This window comes from Argiope bruennichi, chromosome 7, assembly GCF_947563725.1.
Source record: "Argiope bruennichi chromosome 7, qqArgBrue1.1, whole genome shotgun sequence".
In the NCBI taxonomy this organism is placed as follows: Eukaryota; Metazoa; Arthropoda; class Arachnida; order Araneae; family Araneidae; genus Argiope; species Argiope bruennichi.
The window spans coordinates 34211071-34238212 of NC_079157.1; the positions used below are offsets into that span (position 1 = coordinate 34211071).

General features: G+C 29.6%; 1 protein-coding gene across 1 annotated transcript in view; it reads left to right on the forward strand.

Moving 5' to 3' along the window:
• Positions 1 to 17502, forward strand: part of LOC129976642 (clavesin-2-like) — a 34005-nt gene extending 16503 nt beyond the window's left edge. Inside the window, exons 4-6 of the mRNA XM_056090323.1 lie at positions 1003 to 1196; positions 5126 to 5236; positions 17301 to 17502. Of these exons, the coding sequence (XP_055946298.1) occupies positions 1003 to 1196; positions 5126 to 5236; positions 17301 to 17468 (473 nt within the window). The 3' untranslated portion in view covers positions 17469 to 17502. The remainder of the gene's footprint in view (positions 1 to 1002; positions 1197 to 5125; positions 5237 to 17300) is intronic.
• Positions 17503 to 27142: the final 9640 nt, after the last annotated feature.

Consider the following 27142-nt stretch of genomic DNA (forward strand, 5'->3'; position numbering starts at 1 on the left):
CTCGTATCAATCCGCCGCATTGGTGACCTCGGACGATGAACCTTCATACAGCTGTTGTGGCGCCATCTAGCCACAGCAAACCAAAGTCGTCAGACTCACTTGACGCAGCAACATCATCAACAACCACACACGCTCGCCATAACGCTTGGCACTACTCAAATGGGTACAGGCGCATTAGAATCAACAGCTAATCATCACCACTCAACAGCCATATCGTTCGTCTCACCTCCGACTCACTGGAGGGAGAGCCTGTGGTGAAAGTTTATAAGCCAGTTAACAACTAAACTACCCCAGCAGTTGCTTTCGTATCATGGTCATGTTACTGGGCTGTGAACCACAAGGTCCCCGGTTCTATCCCCGCTCATCCCTATTCGCCATAATATTTTATCCCACTGGGGGGCACCTCAAAATTAAGGATGAGAAACTTCTGGTATGGTGGTTGATTGTTGTTGCCCCTGTGAGTACAGAAAAAATTGGGAGTTGGCTACCTCCCATTCACCAATGATGACGGGATGAACTTCCCAAGGGAAGTATTGTGCCGTGGACAGTGAGCCCTTAAGATTTTTCACAATTCCCGCTGGTATTGTTGTAGCGGTGATCCTGTCATTCAGCTTTTTCCGTGTGTCAGTGGGTGGGTCAGAGAAGTCAGAGCTGTGATTATAATACTATTTTTGGATATTGAAAACTTTAATTTAATAAATATTGTATAAAATAGGATATCTTTAAAAAGGTTTTTTTAATTGCTACTTGTTGTACTTGTTACAATTCGCATGAATTTTTCTGGAACAATTTCTTTGAAATTAGAAACCTGCAATTTATTGACTATTTTTTCAAGAATTGCTTATTTGCAAGCAACATAATTCTATGTAATAATAAAACCTAAACCACTATAATAATAAAACTGGATGAAGTGAGAACCTCAAAATTTAGCAATTAATTTTATAGTTGAGAAACATAGTGGACATATGGTTGAGAATCGAGTGTGATATTTCATATTTATAGGTAAATGGAATCCCGACGAACTATCTTTTGAAGATTTCAAGAGAATTTCTCGTCTGATTTGTTATCAGGAACTGCGAAATCCAGTAACACAAGTAACTGGGTTCCGTATTATTCACGATTTTGCCAATACAGGGTATCAGCATCTCAAGTACTGCACCCCAATGAACATGTATCTTTTGTACCATGCATCATTTGTAAGTATTTTTAAGTATTTTGATTTTCTATTTCTCTATATTTTTGAATATTAAAACAATTAGAAATGAGCTACTGTGTTATTAATTTTATTAGCGATTAGCACTAGAACGTCCGTCGGTGTCGATTGGACACCAGAGTCTGTTTAGTTTGTTCTCCTTTCCGCAATTTTGCAGGGAATTTGAAAAAAAATTGTGACTTTTAATCATTTTTCATTGTGATTACGCAGAAAAAGTCTTGTTGTTCTAGGTTAATTAGGAGATATTTTATAACTAAATATACCTAGGACACCCGCTGGTGTCGTTTCGACACCAAGGCAATTTATCATTACAAATAGCTGTCGTTCAACAAAAAGTAGATACCATTAGTAGTACAAACTTCCCAAAGTATTATCGCACATTTGTTTGACCTTGAATACAGTGCTATTGGTTTCACAGAGGAAATGAATCAATTATATTAAAATTGTTGTGACTAAGCATTTCGTTACATAGCATTTGCTTATCTGTTTCATAAAATATTTTTTTATTCGATTTTCCAACCTTGTGAAGAGCAGACATCCTGAAACGATGATTCGTAGAAAAGGTATAAGCCCTGATGAAATAGCTAATTTGTTGCGAGAGCTTTCTGAGAATGAATCGGATAGTGTTGAGCTGTCTTGTTCTAATTTAGATTCCGATGAAGATTGTGTGAAAGTGACTGCGAAGACTCTGAAGAAAGTGCAAATGAAATTGATAATATTCCTGTAATAAATACCGAGTTTAAAGGAATTACAGATTCGCTAAAACGCAAATTAAAGAGTGTAATGTAAATACAGCTAAAAACATGTGTGTCTCTTGCATAAAAATGATGAGCGGAAAATGTACAGGAGAAATTTAATATCATTATATCCATTGCAATAAGTTATATAGAAAATATTATGTATTAAAAACGATAAATAATGATTAAAAAACATTCTCACAAAAATTGCGTTTTTCTTATTATATTTATGATTAATATTGTTTTATTTCATTTTATAACATTAAATATACAGTTTTCTTATGATATAAAGGGTCATAATATATGATAATTACATAAAATAATATAAAATAGTGTTCAAACTAAACCCTACTAAACAGTAATCTTGCAATTATTTAGTAATTATAACTATTTTATATATTTTATATCGCGGTGACGAAACGACTCTGGCGGGCATTTAAATCCCGGATGTTCTAGAGTTAATGCTGCTATTACTAACTAAGAGAAATATGAAGCCTGAAATCCACGTATTTTAATAAAGAAATAATTAGAAACTTTTTTCAATTATTTGTAATGTAGAGTCTTAATTAAAAATCTTTGGGGTAATTATTCTGAATTCTCTTCAGTATTAATTAATTTAAACATAAAGTATAGTGTAAAGTATCAAAACCAAAATAATAATAATAATAATAATAATATGCCAAGTGTTTAAAACAGATACGTAAGAAATGAGGAAAAAAAAAGATAAACTTGGAATAATTAATCAAAAATTCAAAAATAATCATTCTGCTAGAAAAACGATTTTAAATATCATTGATAACTTTTTTTATTGTAAATTCTACAGATGAAATTCAAGATGCTTAAGCGCGTGCGCTTCATTTGGTGCATTTAAAAGTAACTTATTTCCTATAGAATAAAGAATTAACCTTCCAAGGCACAATTGTAGGGCATTATATAATTAAATCAAAATTTCAGTAAATGATATTCTTTGTCATACTGTTTGATCATAGCTAATTCATACATTATTATGCAGATATAGTTAGTTATAGTCTAAAATAATTTTAGCCAAACTATCAAATCTTTTAAATATATTGTTCTATCTGTAGAAGAGAAATTGAATACGGTTGCTGGATCAGTCACAATTAGGGATTGCAATACCGGTATACCGGGATACCGAATACCGGTATTTTGAGCCATTTGTACAATTTAGTAATACCGGTATTCACAAGTTTAAATACCGGTTTTTCGGTATTTACTAGAAATTTTTAAAATTGTCTCCACTATATGTTCAGGTATCGCGAACATAGCGATATAGTATACGTTTTTGTTTTTATGTCTCTCTAACGGGCGAAATTAATTAGCTAATTAATGGCTTATTTAATTGATTAAATCTAAATTGGCGAAGCATGGATTATCTCTGAAAGAAAATATTGTATCCATAACGACTGATGGAGCAACAATTATGAAAAAAGTTGGAAAGTTGATTGGTGCAAATCAGCAGTTGTGCTATGCACATGGAATTCAAATAGGAGTAATAGATGTATTATAAAAAAATATAAAGAACAGTAGAATCCAAATACTGTGGATATAGAAACTTCGGATTCCAACTTTGAAAAGAGTAAGAGTGAGAGTGATATTGACAATGTAATTGTTGAAGAAGATATTGCTAATGAGGATGAAATATTAACCTATCAAGAATTGCTTCCTATAAAGTTCTAAAAATGGTTAAAATATTTAAACGTTCCCCTATAAAAAGGATATATTACTAAAATATATACTAACTGAAAATAAAACAGAATATATGTTAATATTAGATTCTAAAACACGTTGGAACAGTTTACTCCTAATGATGGAACGATTTTTGAAACTGAGAAATCCAATCCAAAAAGCAATAATCGACTTAAACCTGTAAATTAATTTTTCAGATAGTGAATTCGACTTAATATCCAGAACTATATCAGCTCTATTTCCAATAAAACTGACTATTGAGGTATTGTGTCGGAGAGATTCTAATTTATTAACAATAAATTTCTACAACAATTCTAATTTATTAACAATAAATAAATGCAACAATAAATTTCATGTTGCAGTCACTGAAAGAACAGCACACATTAGTATCTGAAGAATTATATATTACATTGAAAAATCGCACACAACAAAGGCTTACCGAAATAAAAAATATCTTATGGTATTTACATAATTCTAATGATTTTAAAAATGAAAATGAAAAGAAGAAAAGAAAATAACCAATTCAAATCTGATTAAGTTAGAGTAAAGTTTCTTAAAATTTTTTTCCCACAAACCTGTCCACATTCAGAATTCGGTTCAGTTATCGAAGATTATGATGTCACTACTGTCGATAGTGAAAGGAATTGTCTCTTGAACAAAAATTAGAATTAGCGATAAATAAAAAAATTTCAACGAACCAAAATACAATACAGAAAGCAGCTATATCCAAAACCATCCGAAGAGAAATCGATTTATTTGAAGATGAGGGATTTAGAGGTAAATACTTGGAAAAAGTATATCGCGCATTGCTAACAGTACTACGAACTAGCGTAGATGCCAAAAGAGCGTTTTCGACAGCTGGTCATTTTTACACAAAATTACTTTTCAGGCTTAATGACAGTACAATGGATGCATTATGTTTTTTTTAGATCAGATTTCAAAAATTTGTAATAGTACCACAAACTGAATAGTGATATTTACACTTTTTTTTTTGTGATTTAAATAAGTAAAATATTTCTTTACTTTTTTGTGATTATATACTGTTATAATTTATAAGTTACAAATAATTTTTTGTGATATTTACACTCTCTAACAAAACTGGCAAATAAAAAAAAGAAGCACTTGTGTTTTCTTTCTTTTTCCAAAATTTCTAATACCGGTATTAAAACCGGTATCCCGGTATTAAGATTTAAAAAATACCGAATACCGGTATTGAAATTTTGGTCCGGTATTGCAATCTCTAGTCACATTTACAATAAAAATTAATAATTTCCACAAGAATATTGATAAATAAATAGCTTTAATTAGAATTTTCAAAATTTAGAGACATTATTTATTTTTAAATTCCATTTTTTACACACTTATTCTTAAAAAAATGATACTCTAAATTGATTTTTTAATGCTATTAAAGGAGTTTTTTAATCATTTAATCGATTGATAAAGTATTCGAAAAACGGTTATTTTGCAGGAATGTGTACCCGGAAAATATTTACAAGTTCACTTTATTAACACAAATTTTGTGTTAACAACTCTTCTGACCTGCAGCAAACCTTTCATGATAGAAAGCATAAGGAAAATGGTAAGTTTAAAACTTTCCAATTATACATTATATTGGAGGCCAAGTGTTAAATTGAAAAAACTGAACCTGTAATGTATAGGACATCTAATTAGTTTTCAAAACATACTTGCTGCAAAAAGTAAAGCTTCAAACCCAAAATCTGGTTCATTGTAACGAAATTCGCAAAAGAGAGAAAAAGAGTTGAATTATTAAATAAGGTACAAGTTATATCAAAAATGGTCGACGTAATATATCTCGAATACATTGCGCCTATAATGGAAATGAGCCACCATGCACTGCTTAACAAACCTCTGCACAATCCATCATTTTATTAATTACGATATCAAGAAATATTTTCAAAAAGAAATCTTATTTCTTTAAACATACGGCTTTAACATTTAATTGGTGAGTGCGGTATCTCAGATCGCTAGGGATAGACTTTCGGTCTTACCTATTCTATTTTTAGCTCAATCAAATGGATTGATCCTATACCTTCTTGTTTCATAACCTTCACTACACGTGCAGTTTTTTCAACAGGTTTCAGCGGAGGCTATTTTAAATATTTCAACTGTTTCTTTGCGCGATGTCTTACTGACCGCACCTCCCTTTTAGTGTCCCAATATTATACATGGTTTAACAGATGGCTCTAACACTTTGTTCTCGAAATATCATTTAACCTATTGATCTTCGTTATGAAACTGAGCTCCAGGAATTTTTAAATGAAGCAGAAACTGATTTTAATGATGAGGATAATTGTACAGAAGACTTATTCAATGAATATTCGCATTCAACTAATTTTGATACGTATGTTGAAATATAGCTAATTTTTCTAGTCATTACGTATTTTGAAAAATTTCCAAAATATATTAATGCACCAAGAGAAATATCTACAGAATTTACAGGCTGCCGTTTATACTAGTAATTAACTTATAAGTTTAAAATGCCCTCAAAACCGTGCTATAAGTTTAAGTAAAAGTTTTTGCTTAGAAATGATGCCGGTTAGAAAAAAAACTATCAATTTTGACCATAGTCATTTTTTTTTTTTTTAATCTTTCATATAAGTGTTGAATTTTTCATCAAATTGTTTTCTATGCATATTTGTATACTGGAAAAATAAATATGATTTAAAAAGTAAAAAGTAATATTTTTTTCAAGAATATTATTTTTTTGTAACATGTAATTTTAGAAAAGAAAATGTACGTCCAAACGCAATTACATTTTTCAATGATAATACACATTGAAAAATTTCTAAAACATATTTTTGCATGAAAAAACTCCCTGGCGGGGGCACCTAGAAAAGAGGATGAGATTCTTCCGGTATGGTGGTCGGATCTCGCCACCCTGGAGGGTACACAAAAAGGTGAGGGATTGGCTCCTCCCATCGATGACGGGACGTTCTTCATTCGAGAAGGGTTGTATTGTGGCCGACGATGGCCCTTTGGCTGAACCACATTAACCGCCAATGTTGCTGTTGCGGCTATCCGGTCATTCAGTTTTCCTTATCCGTGATCCTTTAGGCAGATCGGAGAGTCAGTAATATATGACTTTATGTATGAAGAAAAATATCTGCAGAATATATTGGTTGATTTTCACACCAATACTTTCATTAGAATATTTAATTTGAGTGCAAAGAAAATGCGGTCTCGTAGACCGCACCTTTCCAGTTAAGGATTAAAAGTTTGTTGTGTTCCTGAGGGTGGTGACAATATTCAAGGACCCCCCAGTGTGTATCTTAAATTTATTCCGTAGGAATGAGAGCCGGAGGCATCTCCCACCTACGGCGATTGTCTTCATACGGCGATTAGACCTTAGACGACGACCTTTTTCCAAACCTAATACACCCAAAATATGACACAGAATTATAGTCATAGGCGCAAAATAAGATACTAAGTTTCACTGATTTAAGTCATTGCGTTTAGTGTTATTACATTCACGTGCCTGGGGAAGTGCAGAATGCCAGACGGACAAGCCTTTTGGAGTGCCATAGAATTTGAATTTGATAAGAATCTGCATTTTTGATGCTAAGCCTGGGTACCAAATTATATCTATCTAGCGCTTTATCTTTTATAATTTTCGAGTTCACTTGTACTTGAACATCCATTCGAACTTCTTTTGAATGCATTGAGTTCAAAATTTAATAGAACGCAACAAAATTCATCTAAAATCAAAATACCAAATTTGATCTATCTAGACCAAAGAGTTTCTAACTTATCGAATTCATAGAGACACAATTTGGAAATGTGTTATTCGGACTCATGCAGGTCTGAACATTTATCAGAATTTCAATTTCGAATTTTTTTCATGATTACAACAATTTCTATTTCGAAGTTTTTTCATGATTAAAATAATTTCTATTTCGAATTTTTTTGATGATTAAAATTAATTTCTATTTCGAAATTTATTGATGATTAAAATAATTTCTATATACTTCATTAATGTGGAGGAGAAAAATCTTACTGTAATTCTTTCATAAAGTATTATATTATAACAAATATTTTTGTATTTTTGTATAACTGCTACTAATCATAAGCGTAAAAAGCAATTTCCATCAACATTCTTGTGATAGCAAAAATTGCAATGAAATATTTTCTCATAAGATAAAAGACATCAGATTTCAGCTAGAAATAATGAAAATTAATAAGCCGCTATTTTGATTTAGATATTAATATTAGGATAATAATAACTTTTAGATTTAGATAATAATAACTTTCTCAATATTAGGGTTTGGCGGGTTTTAAGCCTGGTTTTAAAATAAACGTTTTTTTTTAAGTACATTTATCACATTCGAAAACCTGTTTTTAAAGGAAGAAAACCGGTTTTCCAAAACACCTGGATATTCCAATTCTTAAAAAAAAAAAAAAAAAAAAAAAAAAAAAAAAAAAAGAAGAAGAAAGTTATCGATTTGGACTGATTCGTCTAGCATCTGAGGGCTTAAGGCGACGAGATGCAAATTTATTAACAAGTAAAGGCATATTTGGATTTTTGTTAAATGAACTAAAAAATCTGAACACTGAAATAAGTTTGAAATTATTATATTCTTTAGAAAAAACGAATTCAAAAAAGAATACAAGTAAAATTAGCAACTCTTTTGCTGTATTTGCAAAATCCACAAAAAATTTTTAGTGCAGCGAAGAAATCTAGAGTACTTTCTTTAGCCCGAAAAACCAAAATTATTAAGTTACCTGGAAAGATATTGTCTAGAACATTTCCGAATTTTTATATGGAAACCGATTCTGATGAAGAGCAAATAGAAAAAACTACTCAACAGAGTAATACTTGTTTTAAAGAAGCCATGAAAAAATCAATTCATAAGTTACTTGAAGACCTTGAAGAAAAACTTACAAATCCAAAGACACTGAAAGCTGACTTTCCATTATTTGAGTCAACAAATAAAAGAACAAAATTCTTAGATTTGTTATTTGATGCCATGAAAACTATAAAATCAAGCTCAGAAGCTGGTGAGCGAGAATTTTCAATTTCATGCAATATTGTGTCCAAAATAAAAACAAGACACAGCCACCGTTCAGTCGATATTTTATATGTTTTAAAATCCTATTTTCTTAGGAAAAATTAAAACTAGTAAAAACAATATAAACCTTATTCAAAAATTTTGATAATGTTTTCGTTATTTTGTGTAAGTAATATGTATATGCAATTCTTTATGCATATACATATATATACATTTATCCTTATTATGCAATATATTTATATATATATATATATATGTGTGTGTGTGTAGAGAGAGAGAGAGAGAGAGAGAGAGACTTTGACAAAAATTGGCAAAAATTCTAAAACCGGTTTTTGTATAAACCCAACTGAATTCTATACCAATTAAAATTAGCTATTTTTTAAGGTGTACGTACACATTTCACGATTTTTTTTAAAATTTTAACTTTAAAAATCCAGTTTTTTCACAGTAGGTCATTAATGTATGTGTAAACTCATTTCAGTGAGAAAACACCATATTACATTCATTATTAATTAATTAAATAATATTTAATGAGCTAATTAGCCAATTTTTTGAAACATGATATCTTAAATTCTAATTTGTACAGACACACAATTCTAGTTGGAAATGATGCCTAATATTAGTTTTCATGTCGTCTGCCTCAAAAAGGTTATAAAAATGTATAGCTTTTTTTAATCAATTTTTTCATCAACAATGAATAGAAAAAGTGAGATTTTTTCTGTCATTTTAAATTTTAAATAGCTATTAAAAATTTATTTCTATACATATAACTTCGATGGAGGCACAAAACATCCGCTATTTCATACTGATTATTTTGATATATAAATAACTGTATTTGGTTCATTTCTTGTTGAGTTTCGATTGTTTGAATGAAGCAACATAGTGGAAAAATATCATTCTTCATAAAATGAGTTTTAAAAACACCATAACTAGAGTTTTTAATGAAAGCACCTCAAGAAAAATAATTACAACTCGAGAAATATTTCGAATATTGGCAACATCTTGGTATGATTTGAAAGCTAAAGGATCAGAGAACATTATTAACAATGAAAAAAAAATATTCGATATTTTGAACAATTTTTGAAATTTCAAGTGTGTACATACACCTTAAAAAATATTAAAAAAAAAAAAAAAAAAAAAAAAAAAAAAAAAAAAAAACGTTGCGAACTTTATGCCAGTAAATGAAACATAGCTATTTTTCTTGGTGACTCATAAAATTGTGTAAAAAATCATACTATTTATTTATTTTTATACTATTTATTATTATATTTTATATTATTTTATACTATTTATTTTTTTATTATGGCTATTTATTTTTGTTGCTTTTACAACAATGCACAACTATATTATCAATACGGTTCGTTATTCCTTTTGTCATATTGAAAAATGTTATATATATGACTTTCATTATATCTAGTGTTGTGGTGTCAATCGCAATTTGTTCTAGTATCAAATGCAAAGCTTTTAAACATAAATTCATCATTTCTAGAAATGCCGTGGTATAAACTCCCAATTTTAATTAATTAACTAACTAAAGGGACAGTCGACTTTGAAATGAGCAAAAATGGACGAAAACGTGAAATTTTATTTTTATCGTTTCATCACCAAAGTATTTGTTTATATTCAACTAAAACCATAAAATATAGGGTTCAATAAAATAAATATTTGACGAGTTAAGAGGAAAAATAGTACATCTTAATGACTTTTTTAAAATGATATTCTAATTACATTTAAACATCATTTGAATGTTCCAGGTGTCTTAATTTTTTGGAGAAATTAAATGAAATTTCTAATAAAGTTTTCGGTCAAACATTAAAATAAAATGGAGAATGCATTTTAAGTTTCGAGTTTTTTTAGCTACTTAAAATTCAGTTTTAGTTCAGGAAAACATAAAATTCCTATGAAAATTCAATAAGTGTTCATAAAAATATTTTCAAAAAAATTAGCCTTTAATTCGAATTACGTAGATTAGTTCCAAATAAATTTACATTGGTTATTAAGAAAAAAAAATTAAAATTAAATCGCCTGGAATATTTTGAAATTTTTTAAAAATTATATATGCTTTAAATTTTTTATTAAATTTAAAGCACATATAATTTTTAAAAAAATTCAAAATATTCCAGTCGATTTAATTTTTTATTAGATTAATCTTTTCAAATATACGATTTAATATGGGATTTCAGCTCAGAATTTTGACTCTCCGAATAAATTAAAGGACAAATTTATGTGTATTACCTATTTTCCAGCTAAACGTTTTCTTTCTGATTGCCAAATCACCCATCTCATTATTGCTTTGTCTAAATCGAATGACATGTTTTAAATTGAACGCAATCTCTTTTATATGCAAAATTGTTTTATGGAATGATCCTTTTCCCCAAATTAAAAATGACATGGCATCTTTTGCCTCAAAACAAAAGAATCTCTTTCTTTTATTAGGATGAATAGAAAGGATTATAGAAACTTCCCGAAGTAGAACAAAACAATTGTTCTTATTCCAAAAGAATTCCAGTAATGGCATAATTCCGAGCTTTTGATGCGATATATTAGATTTAATTATTATCTGAAAAATACTTCGTAAAGTTTTCGTCTTTTATCTTCAAAGTTTTCGTCTATATTATCAAATTCTTTCATAAGAAACTTCTTGTGTAGACAGCAACTTTTTTTTTCATTTGGTAGTAATAAATAAATATATGATATGAATGCGAATGAATGTATAATAACATTTAAAGAAAAAAGGCATACACGATTATATTAATAACTATTATAAAAATTGTTTTGATAAAAGTTCATTTTTGATGCATCTTGGCGCCTTTTAGGATTATTTTATTAGAAATAATACTTCTCTGAAGAATTTAAACCATGATACAAGAATTTAAACTATTATTTAGTAAAATCTACCAAAATCAAAGCATATTTTCTAATAAAAAAAATAAGCTTATTATGATATAAAAACAATTGCAATTATTTCGATAAAAGGTCATTTTTGATGCATCTTGGCGTATTTTAGGATTATTTTATTAGAAGTAATACTTCTCTGAAGAATTTAAACCATGATACAAGAATTTAAACTATGATTTAGTAAAATCTACCAAAATCAAAGCATATTTTCTAATAAAAAAATAAGCTTATTATGATAAAAAAAAACAATTGCAAAATTATTTCATTTATATACTAAGTTCAAATGCAGCACTTTATGAATTTACATCTCCCCAAATGTATATTATTATTTTTCAGCTAAGTCTAGTACACAGATAAAATAAACAAAATCTATTATGTTTCCGTAAGTAATGCATTGCGCATGAAATATTCCTAATTCTTTTTTATGCATATTTTCTCAGTCTTTTAATAATTTATATTCAAAATATGTGGATCATTAAATTGAAATTTAAAAGGTTTTACTGCATTTCGAAACCATGCTCCTAAAAATACTACCAAAATTATAGATCTTAACGGAAAAGTGGATTTTGAAATCAGCAAAAATGAACGAAAACATGCAATTTCATTTTTATCGTTTCATCACCAAAATATTTGTTTATATTCCACTAAAATAATGTTATAAAATATATTATTCAATAAAATAAATGTTTGAAGGGTTAAGAGGAAGAATAGTACATCTTAATGACTTTTCTCAAAATGATATTGTAATTACATTTAAATATCCTTTAAACGTTACAGGTTTCTTAATTTTTGAAATGAAAATGATAATACAGATTTCGGTCACACATTAAAAGAAACTGGAGCATGGAAAAGGCAATTTTATTTCAGAAAAGCATAAAATTTCTATGAAAATTCAATAAATATTCATAAAAATATTTCTAAAAAAATTATCATTTAATTGGAATTACAAAATCATACGTGGATTTGTTCCAAATAAATTTACATTGGGTAATAAAAAATAACAGAAAAAAATAAAAAGAAATCAGACTCCTGGAATATTTTGAAATTTTTAAAAATAATATATGTATTAAATTTTTTTAAAAAAATAATATGTTTCGTTTTCAAATGTTTTTTTAAGAAATTTGACGTATTTTTATTTTAATACTTATGCATTAAAAATTTCATAATTCTAACTGAATAATTCCCCAAACTGTCTGATAGATTCCACTGTCCCCTGAAAATCGTTTCACTTTATTACATAGCATTCTTTAATTTTAAGTACAGTGACAGAAGAAAGGAGAAATAATTGGTAACACATGTATCTGTGGAACAGTCTGATGTCCAGAACCATTACGATTATGTAATATTGAGTCCCTGCGCAGTGTTTATCGACATGGCTAACAGTTAAAAATGAATTGGCTGAACATATCAAGCGCATTTAAAGAATCAACCTTGGCAAATTGCACATCAGTTAAATATGCATTATATAGAAAAAGAATTTTAATCGTCAAAAATTTAGAAATCGAAGTTTTGACGAATTTCTACGTTTTAGGTCTCCAAGATTTAGAAAAACACATTTTCGGAAAATGTCTGTCTGTCTGCGACAAAACTAACTCAAAAACGTGTTGATCTGGACGGATGAAATTTGATACTAAATACACCAAATTTGATTATTTCTACAAATGTTGATCAAAATTCGTGCAGAAGATCCATCAAAATCTGTCTGTCCGGCGATTAACTGCAAAACGAAGAGAACTAGGTGAACGAAATTTGGCACACACATTTGACGTACATAGTGTAGGCAACTGTCAAATTTTGAGCCAAATCCAAGGAGGAGTTGACCATCTTTCTAAAACATATAAACTCGATAACTCAGACACGTAATGAATTAACGACATTAAATTTGGTATAGTATTTTAATATACTTTTTTATAGGATAAAAATATTTAATACAGAGTACAAATACAAATGTAGCTTTTTAACAAAATTTTTGTTCCACTTTATTCGGAAAAATACGTCTAAAATACAAACTTGGTTTTCGGATGCTATAAACCACATGTTATAATCGCCAAATAATTCGCCAATGCTGACTTTTTAGATTGATTACAAATGCTAAATTCATGCCAAAGGTTGATATTTCGTAACTATTATGCATCAGTTCCATGCAAGCCATTCTCTGGTATAACACCTTTATTAGACCGCATCCAATAATCGCCAAATAATTCGCCAATGATGACTTTATAGATTCAGTACAAATGCTAAATTCACGCCAAAGGTTGATATTTCGTAACTATTATGCATCAGTTCCATGCAAGGCATTCTCTGGTATGAGAGGAAAAGCTGGAGAGGCCTTATTTATTTATTTCACTTTATCACTCGGTTTTTAATTAATCTAATAAGAGAGTCCAATTACGGGCAAATATTTTACTAATCACACAAATATATATAAAAAAAATCCCTAAAAATATATATACATTCGTTTTGTTTATAAAATAAAAATAACTTTGTTAATGTGGTGAACAAAATATAAAATATAAGTTTTGTTGTTTTCATGGAAACAATGAAGTATCATTGCTTATATCTTGGAATAGATTATATTTAATTGAAATACAAAAAAAAAAAATCTTATAAATAATCCTTGGAGTAATTTGTTCATTAACAATGAGTAGTTTCCAAAAAGAAAGAAAACGATATCTCTTAATCGAAATATTTTATTCAATCTCTATTCTATTATCTTTTATTCTCTGGCGTAATTGCATTTGCGATTAGATTCTATACGTAACGAAATTTAAATCTTAAAATTTACAGAAATATTACACCTAAAAATACTATCATGTAGAAGAAATTACTTAGATCCTCCTTTATGTTTTTATAATACCTATTCATTGTATCTCTTAAATACAATTTATAAATTCTTAAAACTGCACCAATATGACATAAAATATGGTCACTTCAACTGATTTCGAAAAAAAAATAAGTTAGTAAGCAAATTCTGAAAATTAAATTATTTTTAAATCTGACCTTATTACTATTTTCTTTGAAGATCATACTGTGAAACTTCGAATCCATGGGTATTCAGAACACTGAACAGCTCATTAAAGATTGAATTGAAGGGCCGATATAACCTGGTGGTAAGGTTTAGGCTTCAGAACTGGAGGCTTTCAGAATTATGACCCGATTTCACCAAAACCCATCGTGTAAGCAAGACTAGAGCACGTTAAATTCGTCGAGACCGAAAGTCCCTCGAGGTATGGGGTGGAAATTTGGAGAGAGGTTGCCAGCTAAAGCGTCGTTTGATTGCGGTTCAAAATGATGGGGCCTGTCCCGAAATAGTCCAAGTGTTTCTTTAAAAATGGAACGTTAATATAACAGATTGAATTGAAATAATTTATTGCTTCAACCGGTGTACGAGAAAACTTTATACCACTTACAAAAGAATTGGTATTACTGAAAAGCCGATTTTTTTTTTTAAATTTTAAAGTGATGTAAAAATATTGTTTGTGTTATAAAATGTTTCGAAAATACTAATAAGGAATATTAAAATATTTTTTTAATTTTTAATTATTTAAAAAATACCAATTAATAAATTAAAAACATTTCCTTATTAAGCACCTATTAAATCAAAAAGTAACAATTTTTCTCATTTGGCAATTTTAGTTCCATCTTGTAAAGTGGTAATTTGCAAGTTAGAAACGTTACCATATTACAAAAAGAATTTGAATACCACCATTTGTGTTACGTAAGCATGCTGCCCCGCCTCTCACTTGTAACGCCCTCTAGCGGTATATGTAAAAAAACCATCAGTCTTTGTAACATCATCGACGAAGCAGCACGCCGAAAGGCAAGGCTCAAACCAACTCCCGAAAGCGGAGAAACAATAAAATCTTTAAAAAACAAAAAAAGGTCCGTCATCCTTATCGAACCTCTCCAATTTGTTCCAGTTCAAATATAATTCAAATTGGTTGCAAATCTTAGGTATGTTTCAAAGCCGGAACTGCAGGAACTTTCTATATACTCAGGTGTCTTATTAAAGTATTTTAAACTACATGCCGACGAGGGAAAAATCTCTTCATGGATTTCTACCCATATTTGCATTGATATAATTTACCATAAAAGTATAAGGAAACGAAGCTCCACTACAATTCCCTCATCTTCTAATTTGATAATAATATTAATTGTTGCAAAAGGTTCTAATATTTTCGACGCCATTTATTTGCTTATAATGTACCAGCCCACTTTTAGCTACAAGTGGTTCTCGGATAATTGGGCTGCTTGTATTTTTAATTACATTTTTTTTTTTATGTTTGAATGAATACCTTTGATTTCTTCAAGGAAATATTTTCAAATTGAGACAGAATTTAAAGCCATGTTAGTTTAATTGAACTACAACCCATTTTGTTTTTTGTGTGTATGGATCATTCAAATAAGAGTCCTGTTCCGATTATAATACCCAGTTTCATTGTACGGTAAATCTATTTTCTATCTTCTTTGCACGGTAATGTAGCTTTTCTCTTCTATTCACCATGCAAATAACACAGAATCTTTTTACCTAAGCATTTAACAAATGAAAAAAAATATCACGCGTTTAACCCGTTAAACACCATGTCAGTCATTGAAGATTCACAATAAACTTTCATTCTGCACTTCATCAATTACCAGTGACTGACTTTGTACTTTTGAATCGGTTTACATCAGTCACTGTTGATTGATAATATAATTTTCGTTTCTCCATTTGTCATTGTTGGCTGACGATATATATATATATATATATATATATATATATATATATATATATATATATATATATATATATATATATATATATATATATATATATTATTTTACTAAATTTTAAGGTGAAAGTCATAGTATATTAATCACTTAAATACCTGCAATTTTATCACAAATTTCAAAGTTTAGCTTTTAGTATATCAATGGAATTGGATATTATGAGCTGGACCGAAAGAACACAAAAATAGACTTCACGCTATTATTTCGCATCTCATATTAATGTACTAAAAATTGGACGAACCAATAAAAACAATTTTTATTTCAAAGCATTCATATAATGGAAATCAATTGCCAAAATCCAGAATGAAATGGCACGATTATTCAATTGGGTACTATTTATAATATTAGAAATTATAGGATGTTGCCAAAAATAGTTTCGTTCTGTAATATCGTAACACGTGGGGGGGGGGGGTTCCGTGACTGAGGATCAGAAGCTTCCGGCTTAGTGATTGGTGTTCTCCACACTTGTGAATACATGAAAAGGTGAGGGTTTGGCTCCTCCCATCGATGACTGGACGTACTTCCTTAGGGAAAGGTTGTGCCGTGGCTGGTGATATCCCTTAGGACTCAACCACAATTTCTGCCAGTGTTGCTGTTGCGGCGCTCCCGTCATTCAAGTTTTACAGTCTGCCTTCCGGCTTGTCGTAGTAGCCAGTTTGTGACTGCTCCGTAATATCTTCGGGGGTTAACGTTGAAAAATCTTGTTTAATTTTTCATTAATTAAAGTTTTTGTTGAAATTTGAAGAAAAAAGGGATCCAACATGTGCAGTGCCAATCTCCAAACTTATATCTTTGCCACATTTTGTAGCTCTAGGTGAAACAATCTGTAGAGCTACAATGCATACCCACTTGCACACATTCTTTTTTATTATAAGTATAGCTAAAGATAAAAATATAAAATTTAATCGATAAGATTACTTAATGAAATTATTTTATAACTTGTTGCAGCTGTACTTCCATTCATCTGTTGAAGAGTTATTCGAGTACTTTCCTCGTTCTGCCCTGCCAGTTAAGTATGGAGGAACTTTAAGGGATTATTACATGGCTGACTACATGAAAAAAGCGAATGAAGACCAAGGTGATTTCCCAGCAGGTGGTCTTAAGAACTTGTTCTAATTCTCTTGGTAGTACATACGATATAAAGCTGCAAATTTGTGTGTTTTTCTTGAATGAAAAAATAAAAATCCTTTGTCTATGAAAGTGATGTAGTTACTTGAATTTTTATCTTGTAATTCTTAAGACCTTTTGAGCTCAAGAATTCCCAGAATACTAGAATGCTCGGATTTTTCCTATCATGTTCATTTTGTACTTTGCCTATGACGTTATTATTTAACCAATATAAAGGAAAGTTAGGTTTGGTTTGATGGCGTTTATTGGCACAAAAACAATTTATGATTAAACTGCGCTAAACATTGGTGAGAGTTTACCTTATTTTAAAAGTTTGTTTCTAAATTGCGACATTTTCCTCTAAGACCTGTCAACTTGTAAGATCTGCTAAAATTAGTCACATGATAAAATACAATCTAAAAGTTATTTAAGCATATGATCGCTAAATATAGTCCCATCATTTTTAAAAAGGTAAAAAGATGGAGAACTTTATGAAAAATGCTTTTGATTTGTTAAGAGGTGATTGAAAGCAGTGGATGCATTGAATATTAAATTGTAAACATTTTATTAAAATGTGAAGAACCGTTATAGGATATTGTACAAAGTGGTGCGCGTTACTCCAACAGCAAATATTTATGTGTGAGCCAATTCTTAATCTGGTAAGTGTATCAATTTCTCTACTAGATAAACAAGGCCAACAGTAGAATAGATGTTTTCATTATTTTAAGTTTATTTGCCTCTTTAAGGTTCCACTGGGTTTGCCATTTTAAATACAGACTGGATTTAACATGTTTTTTAATGTTATTTAATGGAATAGGATAATTCAATGTACTAGTAGCAGATTTCGTTAGATTGTCTGCTAATTCATTACTTAAAGTACCAAAGCGCGACGGAGCCCAGCACAAGAGAACTTTGAGCCCCTTGCAGTTGCCATATAGCTCAAGTCGATGGATGAGAGAAAATGGTGGAATGATGTCAACGATTCAAAAACAATATTTGAATCTGAATAAACGATACAGTTAGCAAGAGGAAACTATTCGAAATGTGAAATAATGCATGAAGCATGGCAGTGATTTCTGCAGTAAAAGTAGAACATGAAGGTGAAGTTGAAACGAGATGGTAGAACTGATAGAAATGCAAGAAAATGAAGTACGCGAAGAACTTTTTAAACCATCTGCAAATATTGGAATGAAATGTTTATATGCTCCTCGATGATGATCAAAGAGATGGAGTTAAATCATAGGTGCCATATTAGAGTTTCAAAAGTTGTAAATGGATTTAAATATTAATCTATGTGATTAAGTATAATCCATGTGATCCATTTAAGAATTAATCCATGTGCTTTATACGAAATGAATTAATATATTATGTTTGTCTCAAGGAAAATTAGGACAGCGATAAAAGTAATATATGTATTAATCGATATATTATCTATATAATTAAGTATTAATCACATGGATAATGAAGCGTTTATGATTAAGTAATATTTACTTATAATCCCTGTGATTAAGTGTGTAAGTAATCCATGCGATTAAGTAATGCATACTTATAATCCATGAGATTAAGTGTGTAAGTAATCCATGTGATTAATACTTATAATTCATGCGATTAAGTTTTAAGTAAATTAATCCATGTAAGTGTGTAAATAATGCATGGATTATAAGTAAGTATTAATCTCTGTGATTAATATTTATAATCCTTGTGATTAAGTGTGTAAGTAACCCATATGATAAAGTAATACAGACTTATAATCCTTCTGATTAAGTCAGAAATTAATCCATGTGATTAAGTAATACTTATAATCCATGTGAATTGTGTTAAGTAAATTAATCCATGTATTAAGTGTGTTATTAATCCATATGATAAAGTAATACTGACTTATAATCCTTCTGATTAAGTCAGAAATTAATCCATGTGATTAAGTAATACTTATAATCCATGTGATTAAGTAATACTTATAATCCATGTGAATTGTGTTAAGTAAATTAATCCATGTATTAAGTGTGTTATTAATCCATATGATAAAGTAATACTGACTTATAATCCTTCTGATTAAGTCTGTAAGTAATCCATGTGATTAAATAAAACTTATAATCCATGTGATTCAGTATTAAGAAAATTAATCCATGTATTAAGTGTGTTATTAATCCATATGATTAATCCATGGATAATAAGTAAGTATTAATCCATGTGATTAATCCATAGATAATAAGTAAGTATTAATCCATGTAATTAATCCATGAATGATAAGTAAGTATTAATCCATGTAATTAATCCATGAATAATAAGTAAATATTAATCCATGTGATTAAAATATGGATAATAAGTAAGTATTAATCCATGTGATTAATCCATTGATAATAAGTAAGTATTAATCCATGTGATTAAGTATTAATCCATATATTCCATTTAAGAATCTATGTGATTTCCATGGAGTGAGTTAATATTTGGTAAAAGGCAAATTAGAACTGTGAGCACATGTGTGGAATATTTATTCTCTAATATTTTGTTTGACACGGTAAATGAGATTAGATAATGATTATGGAACCGAATATATTCTTAACTACGCAGTAGATTGTCCTGCATCTGGCCTAAAGAATGACTTGAATTCTATAAACGATCCTATCGAACTTTGCCAGTGCCGTTATTATTTATCTAATATAAAGAAAAAAGAAGAAGTGATTTATCATTTAGGGTGCTTATTCTTCATTCGATTCATTGATATAGTAATTGCAATAAGATAAAGAATATAAGCTGGATTTTTTTTTATTTAATTTTTGAAACTTCCGTCGTAATTTTTAGAAGATATACTAAAAATTAAATTTTATGTCATGAAAAATAAAATGGAAAAAAATTAGAATCCATTTTTTTGTTAAAATATATTTGCGCGCAATCAAATCTACAAATAAGTATGTCTACTAAGATGGAGAAATATCTCAAATTACAGCTTTGAAATGGCGCCACGATGCAGTTTATGTATAATGGAGTATAAAGAATTTATTTTAAACTGCCCATATTTCTAGAAATAAATTGCCCAAATTTTTAAATTGACGATAGTTCTAGAAATAAATGCTAAAAAGTTTCAAATAATAATTATAAAGTAATGATTTGCTTCAACCTTTTGTCAACTGTTTTTCCTTTACGTTTCTTTGAAAATTTAATGCACTTTCGAGCATTATTTAGTTTAAACAAAAATGGAAAAAGTACTTGCAAAAAAAGATGTGATCTTTGAAATTTGCGACATTTCCTGGAAAAACTATAATAATTCGTAAAAGTTATTTAAAAACACTACATGGCAAGATTTAGTTTCGTTCTTTTTACAACAGACATTTTTTTTATTTTAGCCAAAAAAAGAAATTATAATGAAATATAACTGAAACTGCTTTTAAAAGCTAAGAAAAATATAAAAAGCAGGGAAATTTAAATAAAATGTAAAAAAATGTTACATTCTGAACATTTTTTTTTCAGCTAATATAAATTAGCAATTTCTTAATTCTTTTAGATTTTCATGAATTTTATTCAAATCAATCAGATACTTTAAAGAGTTGTTAGAAAATATAAAATCGAATAGTTTTAACATTTAATTGATAACATTAATTGATTATCCATGTGATTAAGTAATAATCACATGAATAATGCATGGTTTATAAGTAAAGTATTAATTCTCGTAATTAAGTAATATTTACTTACAATCCATGTGATAAAGTATGTAAGTAATCAATGCAATTAATTAATGCTTATAATCCATGTGATTAAGTGTTAAATAAATTAATCCATGTAAGTGTGTAAGTAATCTATGTACATCCATGTAAGTAATTGATTATAATTAATTAATAATTAATTGGTAATTGGTTAATTATTGGTTATTGATTAATAATTGGTAATTGGTTAATAATTGGTAATTGTATTAATAATTGGTAATTGGTTAATAATTGGTAATTGATTAATAATTGGTAATTGGTTAATAATTGGTAATTGATTAATAACACCAGCATGCAAAAAAAAAGAAAAACATTTTTGTTTGTAAAATTTTAGTTGATTTATATCAGCAATGATGATGTCATTCCAAAATGCAAACTAAATTTTATGTAACACGTAAGGATTTTTTACAAATGACGATGAAAAAATTAACAAAATGCAGTATAATGCATACAGTTGCAACTGTAGTTACTATTAACTAAACACAATAATGCTGTTCATTTACAATATTATGATAACTTTTGTGTTTTTCTTGAAGTAAAGAAGCTTCTTTTTCGAGTTTTTCGTTTATGGTCCACATCACTGTCTCTTTTTAAAGACCAACAGTAATCGGCCATCATGTTAACATCCCACCGTCCTTGATATCTGCGTTCAATCTCCTTTATATCCTGGTGGAATCTGTCACCTTGCTCGTCACTCATTTTTCCTATATTGTCTGGGAAGTATTCCAAATGTGAGTGAAGGAAGTGAATTTTAATGCTCATATTGCACCCCCAAAAGATGATAAGTACGTAATAACTCAGTTACAAGTTCTTTGTAATTTTCTTTTCTCTCATTTCCCAAAAAACCTTCTACGACATCTTTAAATGCAACCCAAGCCTGCTTCTCTCTATTTGTCATGCATTGTTCAAAATTGGAATCTTTAACTAATTTCTTTATTTGTGTTACATCAAATACACCTTCTTTAATTTTAGCGCTAGACAATTTTGGGAACTTCGATATAAGATACTCAAAACATTTTCCACTTTTATCCAAAGCTTTCACAAACTGCTTTATGAGTCCCAATTTTATGTGAAGTGGGGGCAATAAAATATTTTGTGGATCTATTAAATATTCATTTAAAATATTCTTCTTACCTGGAATTCATTCTTGTCTCTTCGACCATATCATTTTTACCCAATGACTTTCTTTGTCCCTGCTATCCCATTTACAAATAAAGCACGGAAATTTAGTAAATCCACTTTGTTTCCCGAGAAGCAGACCTATAACCTTTAAGTCACCACATATTGCCCACTTGTGTTCAGTGTATTTTATTTTAGTGAGAAGCATCTCCATACTTTCATATGTTTCTTTCATGAAAACGGAATGTGCAACTGGAACTGATGCAAGTTTATATTCATTATGCAATAAAACTGCTTTTATACTCCTCGTTGAGGAATCTATAAATAGTCGCCAATCATTCGGATTATAAGGAATATTATCTTCTAATTCATGTAACAAACCAGGTATGTCAGCACAATAAACCAAGAAGTTATCAAATTTGAAAAATGATAAAAATTGCTTTTCTCGATTCCTGTACCAACTAAACGGCGTATGTGTCGTTAATAAATTTTTCTCTTTTAACCGAGAGCCTAATAATTCTGCATTTTCTTTAGCTAATCCTAAATCATGAATTAAGTCATTTAATTCGGCTTTATTAAATTTTTCAGGTACTTCATTTTTCACGGTGAAATCCAACTGCCATCAATGTTTTGAATTTTAAAATAAAAGGTTATTTTTAAATACAATTATAAGTATTTATTCAATATAAATGTATTATTTAATTTCAATGAAGTAAGAGGTTTTCAGAATTTATTTAAACAAATAAACATACATACTTTATTAATTTATCCTATCCAAATCGCAAAAAATCTGTGTATTTTTACTTATTTAAAAAATTTACTTTTCAAAAAAACTGTACGTGATACGTAAAAACTGATATTATTTTTGAAATAAGCATGCGAAAATACATAAAAAACAACTATTACTTTTAAAACAAGAAATTGTTGCAGGCTGGTGTAATTGGTAATTGATTGATAATTAGTAATTGATTAATAATTGGTAATTGATTATTAATTTAAATGATAGAAAGGAGGATTAACAATTTTTCTGGATGTCTAAATCTGAAAACACATTTCTTGAGCATGAAAAAGACCATGAAAAAGAAATTATTAACCAAATATGAAACTATTTTCTTTTATAAAAGAAAAATTCTATTTCCTCATCTGTTTACATCGAACATTGTTTGTACATTTTATGATATATGTATTGAATAAAAAAAAATACAGCAACAAACATTCTTTAAATACAAAAATACGAATTGTTCGATATTGTGTTTGCTGTATGTGATGGTGGACTATATCGTTGAAATTACTTGAAGTAGAATGTTTTGTATTTTTGAGAAATTTTAAAATATATATTTATGATATTAGTACAAATATTATTTAATTAATAAATATTTGTTTGCTTTCAATAGATTTTAGTTATTTACTTTTAAAATTTTTTTAGCCTTTCTATTTCCTTCCATTTCTTCTATGCTTCTTTGTACAGAAAGTAATCCGGTGTACTGTCCTCAGACTAAATGTTTACAGTGAATTTTGGTTGCATTTCATTATTCTTCCAAATATGTCAAAGTAATACATAAAAAAATAGCAAAAATAGAAAAAAAATTAGATTTTTGTAACCATTGATCATAACTTTTGAACTACAATTCGAATACACAGAAAGGAGTTGAACAGCTTTGGGGTCAAAGTGTATAAACTACTAAAGTGTATAGAACTATAATAGCTGTCTAAAAATAATTTTTTATAGCATTATTACATATTTTGGTGAAGTTTCACTCTACCACCCTTGATTAAAAGCATGAAGCATGATTATTCTTTTTAATTATCAGGAGGATTATCATTTTTAATACACAGTGTTGGAAATGGTATTCACAGAAGAGTTACCTACATGTGCAAAGATTACACCAGACCTCTTGTGATCAGCCAAGTGATCTAAGGTAATCTAAATGACCGTTTTGTGATAGCACCTTCAGAAATTGAGGGTGGAGACTTAATGATAATTAACGATCCCAACGTAGCCCCTCCTCTAAATGGAGAGAGTGGGTGCAACTCATTCTCATAGCTTTGCCAATATACACACCGTTGAAAATTTCAAGAATTTTTAAGAAACCAATAAAAGTTTCCAATTTTTTGAATATTTTTTTGATAAAGAAGTTTGCCATTCCGTCAAAATTTTAACATAAAACTTGTATATTAACCATTATTAATGTGTTAAATGCCATGGCTAAATAATAATTAAGAAAATTAAATGAACCTAGTACTTTCATTGAAATCGGCGCTTGATTTTTGAAGATTAATCGCTGGATGCCTTTAACTGATGAGGACTATAAAAAAGAATATGTTTAGCATTTTTTATGAAATAATTTTTTTCTGTCCAATTAAAACAAATATTTATCATAAAAATAACATTTTTGCTCCGATTTGATACTACAAATTTCATTTATCTGAATTAATTCCATTTTTTATGTGATCACGTTTATATTAATGTGAAAATATGGACTGACAGACAGCCAACCTCTTTGAAATATATTGATCAAACTTTGATACGGATATCCACTTTAGACATAAACCAGAAAACCAAATTTTATTTGTCTAGCTCTTTATGTTTTGTAACTATTAGTTTCATTTCGACTCGAAACAGAAATACATCTTCCAATTCATTCCAAATTTGATAGAAATCCACTAATTCAATGTAAAGACCATATATACCATACCATGTAAGACCATATAAGACCAAATACCATACCATGGAAACGTTATCTTGTTCTCAGACAGACAGACAGAATTAAAAAAAATATATATGTTTTTCGGACTCAAGAAGATAGCGAATTGTCAAAATCACGATTTCTCATCTTTGAAGATAGCAATATTTTCTTTTATTACACCGAATACAGGAAAGTTAAAAGTAGTCAATTCTACAAATTGATTTAAATGTTTTAATCTGAAAGAAGGCATATCAACAAGTTGTCATGTAAAAAATGAATAAAATTAATTTTTTTTATTTTATTTATTGTTCTAACTTGCAGTGCCAGCTGCAAGGCATGATGGGAAGGTTTTTTGATTCAGCGGAAGTCGAGAAATTTGGAGAAATGGCTTAGAGATTTTATTGTTGCAGTGTAGAAATTAATTTACATATCTAAGATCCAACATTTTCTTGGGCCTCATATTTTTTTTTAAATTTTTACTTCACTTAACAGGTATCTACCTGATTATATGGTTCGAAATTATTTGAGGAGGATGCGATTTAGTTGCCGTTATCTTCATTTAACTCGTTCTAAAAGACTCTTAGTGTTGCATCAAACTGGGATCCTAATGTTACTTAACTAAAATCGGTAAATCTTCTGAAGTACCAGAAAGCAATTCGGGCATCATCATTAAGAAAATGAATCTAATTGCAGAAAGTCTAACAACGCGAATATCTAAGCAAAATAAATCTACTACACAAGTTAAGCATCTAAAATATAGGTGCTAATTAAATTTGGAACCAGATTCAGCAAACGGTTGGCCTTCTGTCGGTCTGTATTTTCGCATGCATTTAAGCGCTATAACACAAAAACGCAACGACTTAATCAAATGAAATTGGAAATGTTATTTCATGCTTACAACAATAGTTCATGTCATATTTTGCTGTCAATCTAATGGCAAAAAGCTTCCAAATACATATGCTTGAGAGGGATTTACACCAAATGTAAAAATACAGATTCTCGCCAAAGATCCATATTTCGTAACTATTGCTCATCAACATTAAGGGATTCGCTGCAAATCCAAGCAATCGTATCATTTGCATAAATAAGACTGTGGCGAATTGGTATGCGCGAGGATAGAACCTGGGAACTTGTGGTTTGCAGTTGAGTAACATGACCACAATACAAAAGCAATTTCCCTTGTAGCGAAGGTGTTACCTGGCTTATAAGCTTTCACCACAGACTCTCCCTCCAGTGAGTCGGAGGTGAGACGAACAATATGTTGAGTGGTGATGTATTAGCTGTTGATTCTAATGCGCTTGTACCCATTTGAGTAGCGCCAAGCGTTATGGCGAGCGTGTGTGGGTGAGTAGTTGCAGCGTCAAGTGAGTCTGACGACTTTTTGTTGCTGTGTCAAGTGAGCCTGACGACTTTTTGTTGCTGTGTCAAGTGAGTCTGACGACTTTTTGTTGTTTTGTCAAGTGAGTCTGACGACTTTTTGTTGCTGTGTCAAGTGAGTCTGACGACTTTTTGTTGCTGTGTCAAGTGAGTCTGACGACTTTTTGTTGCTGTGTCAAGTGAGTCTGACGACTTTGAGTTAATGCGTCAAGTGAATCTGACGACTTTGGTTTGCCGTGGGTAGATGGCGCCACAACAGCTATACGAAGGTTGAAGGTTCATCGTTCGAGGTCACCAATGTGGCGAATTGGTATGAGAGAGGATAGAACCTTGTGGTTTGCAGCTGAGTAACATGACCACAATGCAAAAGCAATTGGCCTTGTAGCGTAGCTGCTAACTGGCTATAAGCTTTCCCCACAAGACCATCATCGGACAGTATGATAAAGTCTCTGGTTGACTTTATTTGTGATGATCAAGATATGAAGGCTTGACTTATTTTTTCATATTGAATGGATTTAAATAAATAAAGTTGGTTGTACTAACAAGTTGAACTTTGACACTCAACGAAGGCGAGAAATTTTTCATATTTTTAAAACATTGATACTCTTTCCTATGATATAAATGGAAGTTCTAAATATAGACAAGAAATTAAGGAACATGCACCTTAATAATTAAAATGCTGCAAGGCTTCTAAAATAGTCAGTGTCATAAATCAATCGAAATTTTAAATTTTAAAATATTTTAAAGCAAAAGTCATTCAGATATGGCTATTCAAAATTATTTATTAGAAAAATTTAGC